This window comes from Ostrinia nubilalis, chromosome 13, assembly GCF_963855985.1.
Source record: "Ostrinia nubilalis chromosome 13, ilOstNubi1.1, whole genome shotgun sequence".
In the NCBI taxonomy this organism is placed as follows: Eukaryota; Metazoa; Arthropoda; class Insecta; order Lepidoptera; family Crambidae; genus Ostrinia; species Ostrinia nubilalis.
Genome location: NC_087100.1, coordinates 6,060,804 through 6,080,990, shown reverse-complemented (window position 1 = coordinate 6,080,990; position 20,187 = coordinate 6,060,804). Strand labels below are relative to the sequence as shown.

Below are 20,187 nucleotides of genomic sequence, written 5' to 3'. Positions count from 1 at the left end.
CTGGTGATATCAATAAATTCTTTTAGGGCAGTAAAAAACTATGGAAATCATTGTGGGAGGCCTATGTTCAGCAGTAGACGTCCTATGGCTAAAACGATTACGTGGAAATTGCTAGTGGAAATCGGACTGAAAATTAGTTTACCATATCCTAAGATTAATTCTTACAGCTAGAAAATAGCCAACTTTTACTGAAAACGTAACAAAAGGAGAGATAGAGTCAACTTTCCCTTATATGTAGAAGCTGTAATATTATTGGTTAAATTACTTATTACTGTACTTTTCCATAAATTCAATACTGCACACATAATTACGTGAAACACGGGAATGTGACGTGTTCGGTAACCGGATCCCGGACAAAGTGGATGTCAAGCCACGTCGCTGGGATCTGACAAAACAAACAGGAATAGGCGGGAAAAAACATCTCGAAGCGACGGAGACTGAAGTGCATTTGTAAACCACTTACGTGGCTTACGAAATTACGAATATAGAGACTAAAATACTTATCTTAGGGATATTTTTTATCATAGAGAAATAAATATTTTAAAAATATATCTTATTGAAAATTCAGGTGGTTAATGTAGTATAAACAAGCAGATTGATTTCAATTACAAGTAAAATCATGTTACTAGCAAGTGTCCTGAAAAATAAATAGGGTTGGGTAGGTAATTAAGTTTTAAAAGAAAATACATTGTGTAGCGGTGAAAAGTTTATTATTTTATAAGAACGTATTATGTCAGAACACACTACATCGTATTATTTCGATTATTTACAACAAATCATAAAATAAAAGTAAGCGAGGCATATTTTGGTAAAAAATTATAAATAAAATTTCCGAACTAACTTATTCTACGCTAAAATAATCGTGCAGTATCGTAACTATTGTTCTTACAAATGAATAGTATGGTTACAATAGTGGCAGTACCTACCTAAAAATCTATTCAATACAAAGCTAAATAAATTGTACATTATCTAGGAAACATTACATTGCTTTTTGTGGCTATTCATTCGACTAAATTACATTTTCCTACTTTATCTGCTGATTCGCACCAGTCCTCATTTCCAAACACTCCTTTGGTGAATTTCCTAACTTTTCCTCCTAACATAAATACATCAAAACGCTTGGTCATAAAATATTGTTGATATTTTGGACTTATCATGGGTACACGACAACTTGACAACGCGTTTCAATTATTGGGTAGTTGATACCATCAATCAATTTTCATTCTTTTCATGAACTGACAGCAATACAATGGCGTCACTTGTGTACAAACAATTGACTACTGATTCGAAAAATAAAAATCGAATTTTACAGTAAATTAAAAGCTAACTCAGGGGAGTTCAAGGTTGAAATAATGTTGTTGTTTTAAAAAAAAAGAGAGCCGGAAGAATGGTATCAACTAGCCAATAGGTAGAATTTAATCTAGTCAAAAATTCAAATACTCTCAATCATCACTACACTAGATGAATTATATTCATGCCCTTAACATATTCTTAACAAGCAACTTGCTTTAGTCCTGTATCATAGTGTCCCGATATAGTATACATTATAATAAAGTATTACCTAATTCTACCATGTTTTTGGTAGGCTCCTAGCTTTTTCGTATGCATTTACACACCTACATTATACTAAGAATGTTTTACTGTGTTAATATGTGAATACGAGTACTTTGATATAAGATATTGCATATGATTATATTTTATGTACATGAATAATTGGTTTACTGTAAACGCGGATTTCCATTTACTATGAATCTTTCAAAGTAAGAAGACTCAAAAAATTAAAACTGTCCTACAAAACGTATTATTGCTTAAAAATGGATTTCGCAAATAAAGACAGATTTTACTAAAATTATCTAAATATGTCCATAAAAAATTGGACAGTTAGAATAATACTACGCCATCAATTAAATAAATACTTAAAAACCTTTTATTTATCTAAGACTAAACTTTCGAAAATAAATAAACAGTGGGCTATCTTACTTAGATATCTATCGGTTTTAATTAGTATAATGACGTTTAATTATACCAGTCGTACACTATCAGCTATGCATGAGCTATAATCTGACGCCCGTATTCACAAACGATGCTTGCTTAAGTGAAGCAGAAAATGGAACGCACAGCGTTGAATAGAGCTCTGTGATTGGTTCATGTGTCACCCTGTGCGTCCACGCGGACTGTGAGACCTCATAGTAATGTTTGTGAATACAGGCGTGAGTCTGATATCATGAAAGAGCAAAACTCGATTCAAACTGAATCATAAACTAACGATTGTGACTTGTATTTCAATATTTAGATCAATCATAAGTTGAATACAGGATTGTATGTAAACGTGGTGTGGATGAGACTTGCTTGCATCCTTCAAAGAACCTTTATTGGGCACGTCTGATCAAAGATAAAATACTTTGCCGACAAAACAAACAAATGAATGTATTAATGTCGAATAATGTCAAAATGCATTATAATTATTCTCGCAAAAAGTAAAAGTTTTTCACGCATTTAAAATTTGTATTTTACTAACAAATATCCAGATACGAGTAAGTTGTCTATCCTTCAGGATACCTATTAACGTGTTTCATTCGGCCGACCAAAGTCTTTAAGATATGAAAGGAAATGTAGAGTCACGTACGCTCAACTGGTTAAATAAGCTACTCATCTATCAATATTAATTGTGATGATGCCTTGTGAACTCTTCATAACTAACAAGGTAAATTAACACTTTAAAGCCCATGTTCCAGAGTATTCTACAACTAAACACTATTTTTATAGTGCACTCTACTACGTTATTGCATTGCTATTTGCATATTATTTAGTTATTACATAACGTATTTAACTAATTAAAACTAAACGCCTTTTTTTAACTTGGAAGATAACTAGACCTTTTTTATCGGCAACTAGCTTTCCGCCCGCGGCTTCGCCCGCGTGGAATTTTGTCTGTCACAGAAAAACTTTATCGCGCGCGTCCCTGTTTCAAAAACCGGGATAAAAACTATCCTATGTTCTTTCCCGGGACTCAAACTATCTCTATGCCAAATTTCATCAAAATCGGTTGCGAGGTTTAAGCGGGAAAGCGTAACAGACAGACAGAGTTACTTTCGCATTTATAATATTAGTTGGGATGGTACAGATGATACTATCACTTTTAAGTTGTATACAGACAGAAATACAAATTTCGCGCCCCATACACGTCATGTAGCTTTGTGAATGTAGGTATATTTATTTAGATTTATTGAATAACAAGCATGTTTTTCATACATCATTCATAACATGCCTTGTTTTAGAAACTTTTACATCACTATAACCTACTCTATGGACTGAGCCAAAATAAATAATCTACCTATGAATTTATTTTATCATTGGGCCAACTATGATCGAATAAACTGGATATAATATTATTAATACAGGATTTGTTATTTCAAGTACAATAAGGTCTATTATGTTATTAATATTATTTTTATAAGTTATTGATTTGTGTACCTATGTTTTTGGTGGAGTGCTTTTGTATGAAAAATGAGAGAGCAAAAATTGTGATTTGAATTAACTATTTGGTAGAAGTAATAAAATTATCAGTAAAATAAATAACAAGATGAGCAATATTTTTAGCCAGGTAAGAACACACTTAAAATCCACATAATCATAATTCACCACTACGTTTGAAGAAAATTTGTAAATTATTATAATTTAATGTCGAATAATATTTTTTTTATTGATTTTTCGATAATGATCTAAAAAAATTAATTATTTTTTTCAAATGTAGTCATATTCTACATAATATTTGTCTTTAAATAATTAACTAATTACGATGCGATTATTTAAAAAAAAGGTATAGTACTCTACTGGTCATCTTGTAGTCTAATAAGTGATATAAATGATGATAGTATGTAGTTATGTATTATTTTAAACGATATTATCATTATTTAATAAAGGAGAACAGGCAAACCTGCATGGAAGACGGTCCTGACTTTAACTAGAAAGTGAAAAGACATTTAAATAAAGGAAAGTTGTAAATAAAATAAACCAAGGCATTCAAACCACAGCCAAAAATTATCCATCTGAAAATTAAAAATCTAAAATGAAGTCTGTAAGGTAACCGTCGAATATTCCAAATCTAATGTAAAAACCATAAAAATAAAGACTATTGTTGCCTGTTATCCTTTCCATCAATATTATCAAAATGTCTAAATTCTATGCTACGAATTACGATTTTATCTTTATTATTTATAATGATATAATTTGTGCGTCCAGCCATTTTGTTTTTTCCAACTCGTCACGCGGTAAAATTACATTTAATAAACTTAAAAATAATCGACATAATTTAACACATAATCGTTTCAGTTCCGTCACGGTACCTAAAATATATAAAATAATTTAAACTTATTAGCAAAACATATTATTATGTTTTAATAAAAATACATTTGATTACGTTATATCGATACAAACATAATCGAACAAAAATTGCTTTAAAATATTTACATCGTCGCGTCCATCGTACGAGTACTACGAGTACAGTTCGACGAGATTAACTTTATACCTTAATGTATATGTTAATTACTTTGCAGTCCTTGAAATTAATTCTAGAAACAATACATGCGTTTCATCTTACAGCCTAGGCGTAAGACAAGACAGTGCAACTACCTGCCGGAGAATATGTTGATGGAGTTCGACGTTGTCCTTTTGCGAACGAGTATGGCCTCAACTGAAAAAAAAACAGACGAATTATTTGTAGCAAACTATCCGTACAACTCTACATTCTTATACAGGCTGAATTTTTCAAGTTAAGGCACTTAACCCCTATCTTTATGGATAAATGGTTGTAAAAAAAATTCGAAGCAAAGTTACCTACATAAAAACATTATTAGATTTTTATAAAATAACTTTTCCAGTCCGGGAACCAAATCCAAAGATAGATTTGTCAAAAAATTTCACACATAATCTCACTCTGAAATTCAACTGTCAATAGTGTCGCCTAAGGTCTAAGGGATAAGCAGAACCGAATGGGTGGAAATTACAAAATACTATTTTATTCTTCTAACATTAAATATACTACTAATTAATTCTTGACACATATTCACCCCATAAACGTTTCGCGGGCGTCATTATCGGTCGCACAGAGAAATTGGTCATGTAACTAACATGTTGTTTACCTTTAACACAAGTGTAACTTTCCACCACGTTAGTGCGTTATCGGTAAAATTCATGTTCAGATGACGTCGGTCAAAGCCAGCAGAACGCACCGACGTCGTCACGGACGTCATTTTAGGTAGGTCAGGGGAATTGGTCATGTTGTTGATTTCATGTGCAAGTATTTAGGTATTTCGAGCGATAGCTGCAAACTCGGAGGTTTGAACTTAACATAGGCTTATTGTTCGACGGAATCGTTTAGATATTGTTCCACCAGTTTATCAGCTTTGACTTACAGGTATGAACCCGTAGCTTTGATAAAGTCGTATGGGACTGTGGCCTGTATCTATGTATTTTGGGCTTGCCTAACCTGTCTTAGGTCGACAGCTCTCAGTTTGTGGCCTATAGTATAGTAAAAGTCGTATGGTCCTAGAGGCCAGATAATGTGACTTTCGTTAGTGATTAAAATTTTATAAAATGCCCTTTCCGTCCTGATGGTAGTCACTAGGCGTAAGGAAATCGTGCGATTTGTACCCATAGGAAAAATAGTTAGAGTCCTGAAGCGTGAGCGGCCTCTTGATGGTTTGCTGTATGACTGCGAGCCAGCCTGCCCCTGGGTGGTGGCCGCGAGGCAATACGTCCTATCAGGAGTCACCAGGTGGATCTATAGGACGGTTCTATGTAAAATGGACCTTAAGTACTTACTGTTAGAGTCCTGAGGCGTGAGCGGCCTCTTGATGGTCTGCTGTATGACAGCGAGCCAGCCTGCCCGGTCTTCGTGGGTGGTGGCCGCGAGGCAGTACGTCCTATCAGGAGTCACCAGGTGGAAGGGAAACCGGGCTTCTTTGCACCCGTTGCCAGTGTTCGACACTTTGATGCAGTAACCGTTTGATTCATGGCCTGGAACAAAAAAAAATATTTTTATTTTTATTTCTTTCCTTGTAATTCTAACGTTCTTTAGGTATTGGTTGGTAAGAATAAGGCATTAAGTTCGCCTTTTGTATTGCTTTTTTGTGTGTGCAATAAAGTTTTTAAATAAATAAATAAAATAAACACCACTACAATAAAATTAAATACACGAAGAAATTCGTTTCAGTTTGTTTCCGGTTAGGTAAGGATAAAATAATTAAATTGACTATAGTAATTCTGATTGCTCTGTTTTATAATGAAATTAAGAATAATTATTAAATTCTATTTATAATAATTCTAATTACAATGGGTTATAATTATCTGTCACCTACTTGAGTAAAAATAAATGTTAATGACGCAGTTAGCGCACTAACCGCAATATTAGGTGAGTGCTTTCATAATCTCCTGGAACTCGAAATAAGGGGGATAATTTCTAAAATAAGTTTACTTATCAAGCTTTCCTGGCGAATTTAGGTATAAAAGGTATGTTGAATCACTCGCGTAAAGCAAAAATACTGTCCGGACATGCCAATGCTTAATATAGCATCATCTTCAAGTCTGCGGGAGTATTTTATTATTGAAAATATCAGGTGACGATCTTAGTCGTCTTTAAAGCTAATTTTATTTAGTAATCGTTTTTATGCATTTTCTATGCACATAAAAGTTGGTTTAGTGGGGCAGATGGAACACTATCCACAATTCCATGAAGTAACTCATAAAAATGTCGAATTTCAATTATCCTTCCCTCCTAATCATCACGTTTTTGTTATGCTTTTCGATATTTTATCAGATAGTTCACCTTAAAAAGCCAGTAAACCTAACCTAACCTAACCTACCTAACATATACTTATTATAACACAACATTGGAATCTCCAAAACGGCATCCGAAAAACATGGGCAAGACAATATTTCAATGCAAAATAATCTTACCGACAAATATTTCTCCTTTCGGATACGCGTCCAATGGCTCATCGTGGTACATCAGCTTTCTGTTGTCGAGTGTGAACCACCTTCTCCTGTGAGCGTCTGTGAGTTTGGGTCCTGTCTTCCAAAGCCAGCCCTCGCGTGCGAAGTCTTTCGGTAGGCGGAGGACCAGGTCCGATTGGGGGGTTGAAGGAAACGCCACTTGGAGGAGGTGCAGTTGGGCGCAGCGGATCGCTGTGTACCTGAAAGATGATTGAGGGTTAGTATTACTAATGCCAAAGTTGTCATAGTACTTTGAACTTTATGAGCCTTCTGCTAAAGAGTAATTTGTAGTGCACAAGTAACATTTTCATTAAACTATCTAGCTAAGAGTAGGTTCACCACAATGTAACAGCGGTCGACGGGAATCGAACTATCGACGATTGACTTTACTGTCAAAGGTCGAAACCGTAGAGATATTATTGTCAGCTCAAATACAACCTTAATTTTATGAAACCGATGATTCACTAGAAACGTGAATCAAACTACGAGTATAGGGTACTTTTTTCTGAAAACCGCCTTAAACAAACTCCAGTTTCTATCTGGCCATCTGACGAAGGGTAAACGTACGATACTTTAAATCTTATCGCCTTAGGTGCTGAAACGTTATTAAGGTATTAATGCAATTACCAATTGTTAATAACTTCTGGTTCCTCATGGTACACATAGATGTGTCGTGTGGAGCCATCCTTCATAAACGTGAGCTGCATAGAGTTCATGTGACCTATCTTCGACGGCGCAAAGCAGACATTCAGTTCCGAAAGCTTCAGGATGCCCTTTGGTTCTTTGTTTTCACGAACGTGGTACCTGGAGATAACGGAAAAACATATTAATATATTATTACATGAATTTCTCATAATCTACGCAGATCGTCTTCTCTACAGCGTAGCAAAGCTGTAAAGATTAAAAGGACAGACTTGCGTGTGGTTCAATTCGATAGACATTTTATGGAGCACTTTCCCCCTAAATAAGGAAAAACAATCACCATCATATAAATACCTACTCCAAATATATCCTGAAACATTCATATTAGTTGACAAAAGCAGGACAATGCAATGAGGTGCGATGATAATGTGGCATGATTAATTAAGTACAAAAAGGGTTAAATTACTCGCAATTTTTCGCCGTGTTTCCGTAAGTCGTGACGTCACCGAGGTAATCGTCACGTGGATCATTCGAATGTCTTTCTTACCTCCATCGACCAATGTTTTTGACACGGAGACGATCGAATAACCGATCGAGACAACTCGCGGCACGGCCGCAGCCGTCGGAAGCTTGGTGATACCTAAGAACCAGTCCGGATATGTTTAGGCGAAGCACAGAAATGCGATTTGATCATGCTTACAGTTAATTCAATGTACCTTCAATCAAAATTGCTTAATTAACTTACAAAGAACATTCTTAAATACGTCAATGCATCCGCATTGCAGAGGTTCATACGAAGGGTGTAGACCTCGATGCATCTAAACGGGACATCCAAGTCAATATTTGTTTATAATTAGATGCGGATTACGTCAGTGTAGGTAAGGTCTGATCGGTTTTCCTGTTTTGTACAACTGTGTAATTTTATTATGATGATAAACACACAGTAACAACTCGGAATGCCTACTCCTAACACCAATTAAGTAACTAAACACAATCCAACAACTATTTTGTATGTTGTTTTTAAATGTCTCTTTCCGATGTGTACTTTCAAAACAAGTGACGAAGAGTAAATAATGCTGATGAAATGTAAAGTAAATAGATTAGTTATTTTTAAACACGGAATATGCAACAAAATATTGTTTTCATTTTGCAACATTCCGCAGGTATTGCGTAATAAAAAAATACAGTATAAGAGTAATTGTGGAAATTAGAACGGATTTGCGAAAACAAGTACAAGTCACCGTCGGCAAATTTTCGTTACGTGGTCGTTGTAGATAGGTAGGTATGATACGACAATATTTGCTTAAGCCGCTTGACGTACGCGCAAGAAGAGGTGTGGAACTTTTAAGTCTACGTCATAAGTTTACCCACTTGTCACGAATCCGAATTTATCACGTTATCGCACACGTATCACGAAATTCGCGCTTATCAAGACTCTACGTTACTACAATTGACTTTTCCCGGCGATTTCATCAGCCACTGATTTAGATAGAGTTGTTTTTATATCAATAAGTATATAGTTCTTTTCAAAACGTTTTTATACTACGACTTTATATCTTGTAGCTACGTTAATTAAAACCTTAAACGCGTGTTTTACACAATTGGCAATATTCTTTTATAGTCATCATGAGTTGTTTGTTATACAAGTAATGCCAAGGTGTATTTCCTACGTGTCATAAATTGTATTTATGAAGGAAACATACGCCTAATGTTTAAAGTGAATATTTTATTTCAGAGACCGTTTCATGGTTTCTAATCATTTAAGTACAATTTCAAATGCGCAATGAATGTACTGGATGAGTTATGGACAGCTGATTTGAGAAATAGCACATAGAGACATTTAAAGCATTCACGTGTTATATTGTATGAACAATCATGTTAGTTATTTAAGCGTTGCTATGAATTTGGAAGCAGCTTGAGAAAAGTTTACTATTAAGATATTTCCTAAAATATTGTCTCCTCTAAAGCCCTTTTAAAAATACTGAATTTTAAAGTATGTAAGTACCTATATTATTTTACAAAAAAACAAAAGTAATAATGGAATTAATTACCAAATAAACAGGGCGAATAGAGCAAACATTATAATGCAGGGAAATAAAATTGAACTTCAACAAACTATGTCTTGATGACGTCATAGTTATGCAGTTATGCGCCTGTTATTTATTCTATTACAACAAACTATTTTCTAACAATTATCAATGCAAATTATCATAATTAATTGTGTGGTAATGACGTAAATTGAGGCATTGCAAGTAGAGTCATAAATTCATAATTTACAAAACAAATGAGTGTATTTAACAAAAGAAATCTAGTATTGGTAATATTGACCTGATAACTAAGTTAATTATACTAATAAGTCTAGTGTGTTGATCATAATAAAGCTAGAAGAAGCATTCGAGTATTGAAATAACGAAAGAAGGATGTAAGCTAAAATAAATAACAATTACCTTCTAGATCATATATGATGGCAATAAAAATACTAATTGACCGTGATCAAGGTAGGCAAAATAATCGAAAATCGAAATACCACCCTAATCCCTACATAAATAAGTTGTGAGTCATGCGACACTTACTTGAGTGTGTCTTCGGTCTCGTTCAGTACAAATTTCCTGAGTTGGTATCTGCTATCTTCTTTCCCTCTCTTCATCAGAAAACCTTCCATAGAGCCAGAGAGATAGCTCTGCCGTTCAGGATGGCAAAACTCCTCTCTTTCATACTTCGCACGTATCCACTGTTCTATGAGAACTCTGTAATGAGAACGATGACGGTGTTATTTTCAACCGACTTCAAAAAAGGAGGAGGTTCTCAATTCGACCCGTATGTTTTTTTTTTTTTTTTTTTTCTATGTTTGTTACGCGATAACTCCGCCAATTATGAACCGATTTGAACAAATCTTTTTTCGGCGTATAGGTAATACCTCAAGGGTGGTCCCATTTAAATTTAATAATAGAAAAAACAACCCCCAGGGGTGGAAAATTGGGGATGAACTTTTTTATACGCAATATCTCCGCCGATTATAAATCAATTTGAACGATTATTTTTTTGTTGAATAGGTATTATCAAAAGGGTGGTTTCATGCGAATTTGAAGAAAATATTTCACCCCCAAGGGTGGAAAATTGGGGATGAACTTTTTTATACGCAATATTTTTAATTTTTAGTTTTTTTTTGTGTTCACGCATTTGAAGTCGGTTTTATTTTTTTTAAAAGTTAATTATCGTTTTTGCAATCAATATTCACCCGATTGGAATTCCTAAGGTTCATTACGCTGTTTTTATCAAAATTCCAGAATAGATTACCTCGTAACGGCGATTTGGAAGTAATAAAAACGGATATCGATCCACTATTAAGCATCATAACAAAAAATCTCAATCGCGCTATCTGTATCAGTCGTTCGTGGTATGGTGTTGGTGTCGTTCTACGAATGCACGTAGAGATAAGCCATCTAGGTCAAGTTTTGATAAATTTTAAGTTTAATGTTGTTATTTGGGAACGTGTTTGGTGGGTGCCCAAACATGATATTGAGAAATTGCATTTTAATCGTACTTTGACGAGCGTGTTCCGGACTCTACCGCTTACGTCAAATTTAAAATCCTACTGAGACTACTTTAAACTTTAAAAGGATTGAAATTAAAAAACCGCGACATAATAAAAATATGGAAAAGCTTTGTTTTTTAGTTAAGTCCCAACTCCCATTCCACCCATGCTAAAAACAATACAGTTATAAAGATAAAAATCATAAACGTCAAGGACTTCAAAGGCTTTCAGGGAAAATCCCGAAAATAAAAACACATTTAAAACGTTACACAGGTAATTCCAAGAACCATAAAAGTAGGTGGGTAATTGTTTTTGATGACTTGCCCTTTCGTCGAGTACTTAACACAAACAACTTTTTAGGTAAGTAAATACTACAAACATGGTTTAATTGTGTGCCGCTTACTTTATCAGTTTTGTATAACATTCCTATAATACAAGGGTTTTATTTACCTTTTAAGATAACATTCAGTAGATTGTTTAATGGATATCTATAAAATTTACTTTGTCATCGACGAGAATGAACAACATCCAATTCGATGTGCGCTTTTATAATAACTTTTTACTGACTAAAATCAAAATAGATTACAAGCTGCTGAGCAAACTTTTAATGTGAGGGAAATTATTCTTATTAATAGCTCTAGGTTACCTAACTTCAGATAAATATTGTAAATACAGTTGCTCAAAAAACACCTGACGAACGAAGCTTCGGGCAATCGCTACCAACCTACCTAAGTTAGAAAATCTGTGGGTGTAGATTCTACTGAGTCCCGAATACTTGGGGAACATATACGAGTTTTCCAAGAAAACTTCTTGGTACTACCTATCGTGTCTTAAAGGAATACGGACTCACTGTGGATCGCTCTTCGTCGGTCGTCTGTAGCAGGGCGGCACTCGCTCCTCGTATTTGTTTTTGGCGGCGATGTTGCCGACCTCATTCATTCTCTGGACCTGGGAGTCTTCCCAGCGGTCCAGGTTGAGGTGCTTGACCTTGCTGATGTGGGCGCCCATGCCCCGGTGGATGCTGGCACAACGCATGCAGATGAAGATGCCCAGGTTGTAGGACGCCCAGTCCGGATCTGGGGACAGATTTATTTTGTAAAATCAGCCAGTTAAAGCTCCAAATTTAAAATAGGATGTTGTCTGTGGTTGAAAGTGAAGACCCGGTTTCCACCAAAGCCGACACATCTCTTTTCACTGGTTATTCAAATACATCTTCTCTCCTCTCCGGTTTGGTGGAAACCGGGCCCTAGACGCAGATTATTTTCTTTATAGGGATGTTGATCCTGATGTTACGCTGCGTAAAAAGAAGTAGCTTCAAATATTCTTGACTCTACATAGAGAGTACACATATTCTGATTGAATAAATTGCTGAGTCATGGAGTAGAAAAAATAGATTGTTAAGTTCATAACGAAGTCAAAAGAATGTTGCTAAAAATTTTGCGTTATCTAAGCCGCTAAAGGGCGGGGCACATAGCTCGTAGAGACGATGGCCGTTGGGGCAGGAAAGTTCTCGAGTGGCGACCACGGGCTGGAAAACGTAGCGTGGGCAGGCCTCCTACTAGGTGGACCGACGATCTGGTAAAGGTCGCGGGAAGAGCCTGGATGCGGGCAGCGCAGGACCGTTCATTGTGGAAAACCTTGGGGGAGGCCTTTGTCCAGCAGTGGACGTCATTTGGCTGAAACGAACGAACGGACGAAGCCGCTAAAGAACATCGACTTTAACGAGGTGGATGTAAAATTTTCCTCACGATTGCGGTTGGTTTATGTCTGGAAACAGTCTCCAAAGTTAGCTATTTCTTTACGCTTCCTTATCAATGGTAAAATCCAAGAGTTGAAGTGTTAATAAAATGGCAATTGATTGACTAGGACAAAGACTCAATAGTTTTGTTCTTATCGGTAAATCAGAATAACGTAATACCTAATATGCAAACACAGTTGCGCACTGCGTTTACGAGAAATTCGTGACGTCAACCACCGTCATCTATGCTAATATTGTAGAGGTACACACGTATTGTTTGTTGTAATCTATAAATAAAAAGGTAAATCCCAGGTGTTTCAATATACGAGTATTTACTACTAGTACGGGCCTAATAAATAGGCAAGGGGTAAACACCCAGAGGTCAGAAGCTTAAAAACAAACAAATGGGTATTGTTTAAGGAAATATTGTTTTGGTTAATAAACAACTTAGAAGAAACATTTTTCTCCACTTCGCTAGTGTAGAGAAGTGTAAACTCGCCAATCTAGGATAGATATGGATGTACTCGGAAAAGTGTTGATACTTCTGTGGGCTCAGCCGCGGCCGAGAGCAAAAGGAAAATATTGCGTGAAAGAATCGAACGTTTCTATAAAAACACATTAAAGGTAACGGTCGCGCATTACACAAAGACCGCGATAACGATTCCTATTCTTACTCACGCCATGGAAAGAGCAAAGACGTCATGCCAACGCATTTACCCCATTGTTTGGCAAATTAAGAAATATTTTGCAAAAAGAGTTCATGGCCGTCATTTTCCGCTAATCGTATTCAACAGAGAAACCCTGCAGTTAGGTAATTCTGTAGAATATTACAGTAAGTTATTAAACTTCTGAAATACGCAACTAGGTAGTGTTATTAGCAAATTTTTAAGGTCAACAGGTCTCTTTCAAAAACTTTTAACTACGTTTCTCTTTCTAAAATAGTGTATTAGTGAGGTCTCTAAAAATCGATGGTACCTACCTACTCATCATCATCATCATCATTTCAGCCACAGGACGTCCACTGCTGAACATAGGCCTCCCCCAATGACTTCCACATCGCACGGTTGGTAGCGGCCTGCATCCAGCGCCTTCCCGCTACCTTTATCAGGTCATCGGTCCACCTTGTGGGTGGACGTCCTACGCTGCGTTTTCCGGTACGTGGCCTCCATTCCAGAACCTTGCTGCCCCATCGGCCGTCAGTTCTGCGTACTATGTGCCCAGCCCACTGCCACTTCAGCTTGCTGATCCGTCGGGCTATGTCAGCGACTTTAGTTCGTTTACGGATCTCCTCATTTCTGATTCGATCTCGTAAAGAAACACCGAGCATAGCCCTCTCCATAGCACACTGTGCAACTTTGAGCTTCTGTATAAGGCCTATAGTGAGGGGCCACGTTTCCGAGCCATACGTCATCACAGGTAACACACATTGGTTGTAGACCCTACCTACTACCCAATTTAAATAAATATTCAATGCATACAATAGTAAATCGTACTGCCGTTGGCATACCTACTTATGAATGAATTTGATTGTTGTTTTGCCCCACCACTAAAAGTGTACGTCGCGGTGGCCGCCTCGAAATAGAAACCAATGTCCCCGCTGTGTTTAACAACACTCTCATTTCACATACAAGGATGTAGGTAATCTTACACTAAGTAAGTAGGTACTAGGTATGTTGGGAAACCCAAATATTCTCGAGGAAAACAGGTGCCTAGAAGTTCAGAACTTTTACATTTCCTACGGACTGTCCCACTTTAAACCCCGTCTGTAAGGTTATGAGAACCAAGGCGAAACTGCCCGAGCATAAACAGTCGCAGTTAGTTGATTAAATAAGCTATATTGTATCATGTCTAACGAAGAAATGGCATCATAATAATCATGAATTTCAGTCGATTAGATGATTAACTTCTCAAAAAACCCACAATATTTTTCAAAGACTGAAGCAATGAGTTGAGTGACTCACACATTGACTAAGGCCCGGTTTCCACCAAAACGGAGCGGCGCGGAGTGGAGAAATGTTTTGAATAACCAATCAGATTTTATTCAGATTGAATGAAATTGACAAAGTGAAATCTGATTGATTATGTTCATTATCGCTCCGCCTTGGTGGAAACCTGGCCTTATTGTGCGTTCGGTGCTGAAAAAAGCTCCTGAATTCAGCAAAAGAAAACTCGTCCAGTGCCTCATTTATAAGCTCTATAATTTCCACTAAAACCATAGCAAAGCTCACATTTACAGTAACCTAACTGAAGTTACCAGCTTTTGGGGTCAATTTCAACATTTGAAAGTTTAGAGCTCTACATACGGCTGGTCGACATTTAGACATTCGGTATCCTGAAAACTTTTAGCCATTGAACTAACAGGCTAATTTAGCCATCCGGCTGCGACACTACATCCGTGTATAGTTTACAAGCACGAGAGCACACCGACACGACGTCACACTCACACGTAGACAGTCGGCCTCTGCGCTGGTCGTAAATAACAACCGTGTGTTTTGGTCATAATAGTTAATACTCGTGTAGGTGAATCTTCGCTAGGTATTCCGAAGTCGAGCCGAAACTTGTTTCGGTGAGAATACTATCGTGGATATTCGCGAATATGCCAAAAATAACCACGAAATTGTTATTTATTTTGGGCAAACGAACGCGTGATACGATAATGGCAGTGTCTGGAGATCACGTCAATATTTTACGACACCTAATATTAAAAGTAATGCGACTGAAAACAAAATAACAACTTGATATCGGATATTTACCAGCTACCAAGAGCGATAAATAATACCTACAAAGAACCAAGATTCCAAGCACTGACCACAAGACAAACCTATCAATTGCTAAATCCTATGCGGTTACAGAGTGGTTTACTTCACAGAATATCTTATGAAGCGAATATCCTATTATGTGTGGAAAATTATTATAAAATATTATGTACCTAAGTAGAGTTCTTTTTCTTGGAGTAAAGGCAATTATAGACTATATTAATGACCTATAATCACGATTAGATGCTTCTGAGCATGTCATTCAGAAAATGTACTTAGAATCAGACACGGATTCACTTAATCAGGTCTGAAAATGTAGAGCTCACTTTTTATTTAATAAGCGAGATAATGTTAAAATCATGATACCGAATTAAAGGCAAACTTGTTTCCATTTGGGAAATGTTTAAAACATACATAGGTAGGTCTATAAATAATTTATATTAATGCGACTAGCAGGTAGTCACAATACGGAGAATGTTCATAGAGCCGCGAACCGATTGCTATGAATGAAACGTAAAAAGGTAATCGTAGGTTGCATTGCACAACAATTATAAACAAGAAACCATAAGTATTAATGTTTGATTTTACGACCATGTAACCAATTAAACTCAAATCATGAAGGCGTTGCCAAAGTAAGATTTACATTTATATCTAATTTACACGTCACGTGCGTTTGCTTTGACGAAAACAAGCGAGAATAGATTAAACTACACGAAAGAAGAGAGATTTAATATTTATAGGTTTTAATGTTTTGCATCTAATAGCGATTGGGTTTCCTGTTATTCGACTTAGGCTTTCCTTTTAATAGATATTTTCCTACATACTCTACATATTTGTGTGTAACGGTAATTGGGTACATAGTTCTTGCAACTCACGAAGGCGATTGAGCTTTACTTTTGTGTGTACGTGTACTACGATAGTGTAATATCTATCAAAACTTTTTTTTTTTTTTTTTTTTTTTTTTTTTTTTTTTTTTTTTTAAAAAGATTATTACCAATTTGTATTGCCCAAATTACTAATAGTCCCATTAGCCCCTCGTGGTAAGCTAAATAAGCTTGTGTTACGAGTGGGCTCACCACAATAGTCGAGCGGCGGTGGGATTTGAGAGATTTTGAAAAACAACAGTAGCGAGCCACCATACATGTAAAGCTCACTCGCCTTCGTCAATTGCTACAACTATAATCTGTTTATGAATCATAATTTCGATGCTTTCGATGCCCTTTGCTACATGCATAACTACTAACAAACAGCACTTGTTTATTAATAGCTCTACGAGAATTGTATTGGAAAGGAGCTTATCGCTCGACTTAAAAACATTTCTTTGGAATAGCTCACAAAAGTCAAGGCGATAAACAAATGTCGAAAGCAGTTCATAAACTATCCGGTCGCTATGACTCATGCAGTCTCATAGGAAGGTTTTGACGCCCTACATGACTCTACACTGCACGTAGGCCGATTGACTAACTAAATGGAAAGTAGAAAATACATAGAAGTAGGTAGATAGGATGCGCATTATCTCACAAACAACAACATGCATGTGTCATCTGGATAATATCCTAAAAGATATGAGAATAATAATTGTTGGTGACTGCAGTGACTGGTTTAGTTTATTTTTGTTCCTGATGTTACCTAATCTGTGATCAAATGCAGAAATACCACAATTTCAACAAAGAGACCCTTGAAAATACCATAAGCCCGATGTTAGGTAGAGTTTGCAATACGCGCCTCTATTCAGGTGCGACCTTTTTCGCAACCGTACAAAAAAACCATCATTGTGCTTGATAGTTTGCTAATACGCAGCAGGTAGTAAAGATCACAGACAGACGACACAGAATTTATTAGGTCACTCTCACCACCCACTTCTGTAACTAAGTTTTAAAATTATGTCAAAACTTTCGGCACGCTTGTTTTTGTTGCCTCGGCCAGAAACAGTTGCATGTTGTTGCATCATTACAAGGGTCACATTTGGTTGGTGGGCCATTTGTTAATAGATAGAGTCTCTCATTTTGTTTAGAGGAATGTTCTATATTGTTTAGCTACTTCATAACGCAAGAAAAAGTTTTCTAAATAGGTTCGAAATCAACAATTTATAACGAAATTTACGACTCTACCTTTACAAGGCAAGAAAATACTACGCTTCATAGGTACGTAGTGCGTACATTAGCTACGCAAGTAGATGCCTACCTCAATGGTGCAGTTAAGTTGTAGAGTTAATGAACAAACGCAGGTAGCAAGCGTAATGTTTTACAATACAAACATTTCTGACTCCGTAGTTCGGCACATGTTGGTCACACAAAATCAATTTTTAATTAGCGTAGGAACCTCAGAGCATCATAACCGGAACAAACACCAATAATGTAGATGTACCTACTTGAATATTTATTACGTATTATTGTTTGGATGTGTTTGAATCAATCCATACTCAGTTACTCCACGATGATTTGTTTTCATTGAATGCATTTTACGTTGAGGTCACTGAACTTCAGAGCATGGACGCACTTACGCCCCCCGCCTATTCACCCCATGCAAATACCACGCTTCACAAGGAAAACATTAGCACTAAAACGGTTTACAAATCACAATATATCACGTACCATCGGTTCCACAATCCGCACACACATTATTTCCACTTCTCCTTTGCAACTCCTGTAACAATCTCTCGTTATGATCTACCATCGTGGAACTTTTGCATCAATAATGAAGACATGCACGCCAGGCTAGCGTACGTCGCCACTCGAAAGTCGAACGCTTCCAACGAACGCGCTCTCCAACACTGCGCGAGGGAGCGAGCGCGAGCGAGACTTCGACCGACGCGCAGCGAATCGGTTCAACAAACGCCATTACGTAGTAAAAATATTGCCTGTTTCATTCGCACATGACAGGTTGCGCCTAGAATGAATGAGATAGAAAGAGAGGTCTAGTTTCAGTACATGAATGAAATGAGTGAGTAGTGGATGCCTCGTAAAACTCTATTTGTGTGTGTATGGCGTAGTATACGCAATACGACGCGAATACAAGCACCGTCTCGCGTAAATACTGGCCGTCTAGATAGCTATACATTCATGCATGGTTCATTATAAGTATACCAACGGTACTGTATCGTCGATGCTGGCTAGGTTTTTCAGACAAATGTGCTTACGTAATAGTTAAGTGGGTACATATTGTCGTCATCTAGCAAATAGTTGTAGTTTTTACGCATATACGTAGTTAGGTAGGTACGTATAATGTATTTTCAGGTGGGTGCAACGGTTATTACTTAGGAACTGTTTTCCTGAAGTAGGTAAGTATTCAATATTTTCAATAGCATCGCTAATGACAGAAAATGAAATTCCTATACCTACCTAACTACCTACTTTTCTTTAATGGAGAAACTTTACCCACAAGGCCACGGGCCTACGACACAATTAATGTACCTATAAGCCATGGTTAGGTGTGGTTTAGTTTACGCAACAAATAAGTACATAACTATTAGGTACAGCTCTACATACCTATTTGATTAGCTTTTAGGAAGTGGCTATCGCAAACAATCTAAGTAGGCCTATATTAGGCTACGAGTAAGATATTTTAGCCTACCTAAATACAAACTCAAAACACCCGAAGTAGAAATAAAACACCTATATTAGTCGTCCGGATTAAAGTAGAGTCTGTCTGCACCAATTGAAACACTAGTACTAGTACTAGATCTGTCTAGTAAAAATCTGCATCAAAATTCAAATAATATGCTGCAGAAAAACATTAACATCAAGCTCTTTATGCATCTAAGCTTATAGGTATGACCGTAAAAATACCGTAATCGGCGACAAAAATAATGACACTGTTAACTGGGGGTTAAGTAGGTAAGTTCCTACTTCTTACCCTATAGATACCTTAATGTAAATGTTAGGGACGGTTGGGTGCCTATCCCACCCCAAACTCGAAGGGGTTCAACTTCCAGACTGAGTGCACCTAGTATTGCTGAGTGTTCGTTAAATATTGACATACGCACGCAAACGACTCGCTACAGCGACTTGCGTGCTACCCTACAAGCACCACCAGAGGGACTCGTCAGGTTTTTAGTGGGTAGGTCTTGCCCTTCTGGCAGGGAGGGCCCCACATATCCCACTGGTGCCCCCGGACCGGTGGCTATGCAATTTAATGCATTTCCTAACGCGAAAAAAGATGAAAATACATTAGGCAAGATTATTACCACAGAATAGATACAGGGTGTCCCAAAAAGTAGTGTCAAGCCGTAGCCCAGAGGTAGAGCATCACTAGGGCTACCCGAATCACCGCGACTTTTGTTAGTTTGTGGGTTAAGATTTTTTTTACAACTTTATCGTTTTTCGTTTACATTTGTGTTATGGATGTAAACACTTCTGAATCAGCTAGGCCTAGTATTCATCTAATTAAAAAAACTTGACTATTCGCGCCATAGTGACCAAAAAAGTATCAAAAATCGCGGAACATACTTACATTGGGGGTGATTTGGATGGCCCTAGTGATGCTTTACCTGTGGGCTTCGGCTTGACACTTCTTTTTGGGAC

The 20,187-nt window shown here is 36.9% G+C and overlaps 2 protein-coding genes across 3 annotated transcripts in view; one reads left to right on the top strand and one right to left on the bottom strand.

Annotated features, from left to right (window-relative positions):
• Positions 1–20,187, top strand: part of LOC135077448 (ATP-binding cassette sub-family G member 4) — a 133,114-nt gene that overhangs the window by 37,287 nt on the left and 75,640 nt on the right. The window lies entirely within an intron of this gene.
• LOC135077435 (arf-GAP with dual PH domain-containing protein 1-like) lies at positions 67–18,440 on the bottom strand. 2 transcript variants are annotated; one of them, XM_063971973.1, is made up of 8 exons: positions 18,259–18,440; positions 12,021–12,246; positions 10,209–10,382; positions 8,183–8,275; positions 7,621–7,797; positions 6,958–7,193; positions 5,824–6,018; positions 67–4,693 (listed from the first exon to the last, which is right to left on the bottom strand). In XM_063971973.1, exons 1-8 carry the CDS (start codon positions 18,338–18,340, stop codon positions 4,629–4,631), a joined length of 1,248 nt encoding a protein of 415 aa, XP_063828043.1. In that variant the 5' UTR covers positions 18,341–18,440; the 3' UTR covers positions 67–4,628. The 2 variants fall into 2 exon arrangements, with proteins under 2 accessions (XP_063828043.1, XP_063828044.1); XM_063971974.1 differs by lacking the exon at positions 8,183–8,275 and having other exon boundaries at positions 655–4,693.

Excerpts from the sequence above, each read along its gene's own strand:
- LOC135077435 (XM_063971973.1), bottom strand. The coding sequence starts at position 18,340 with ATGGTAGATCATAACGAGAGATTGTTACAGGAGTTGCAAAGGAGAAGT. Across the intron at positions 12,247-18,258 it reads TGCGGATTGTGGAACCGATG|ATCCGGACTGGGCGTCCTAC; the intron begins GTACGTGATATA and ends ATCTGTCCCCAG. Across the intron at positions 8,276-10,208 it reads GAGACCGAAGACACACTCAA|GTATCACCAAGCTTCCGACG; the intron begins GTAAGTGTCGCA and ends ACTGGTTCTTAG.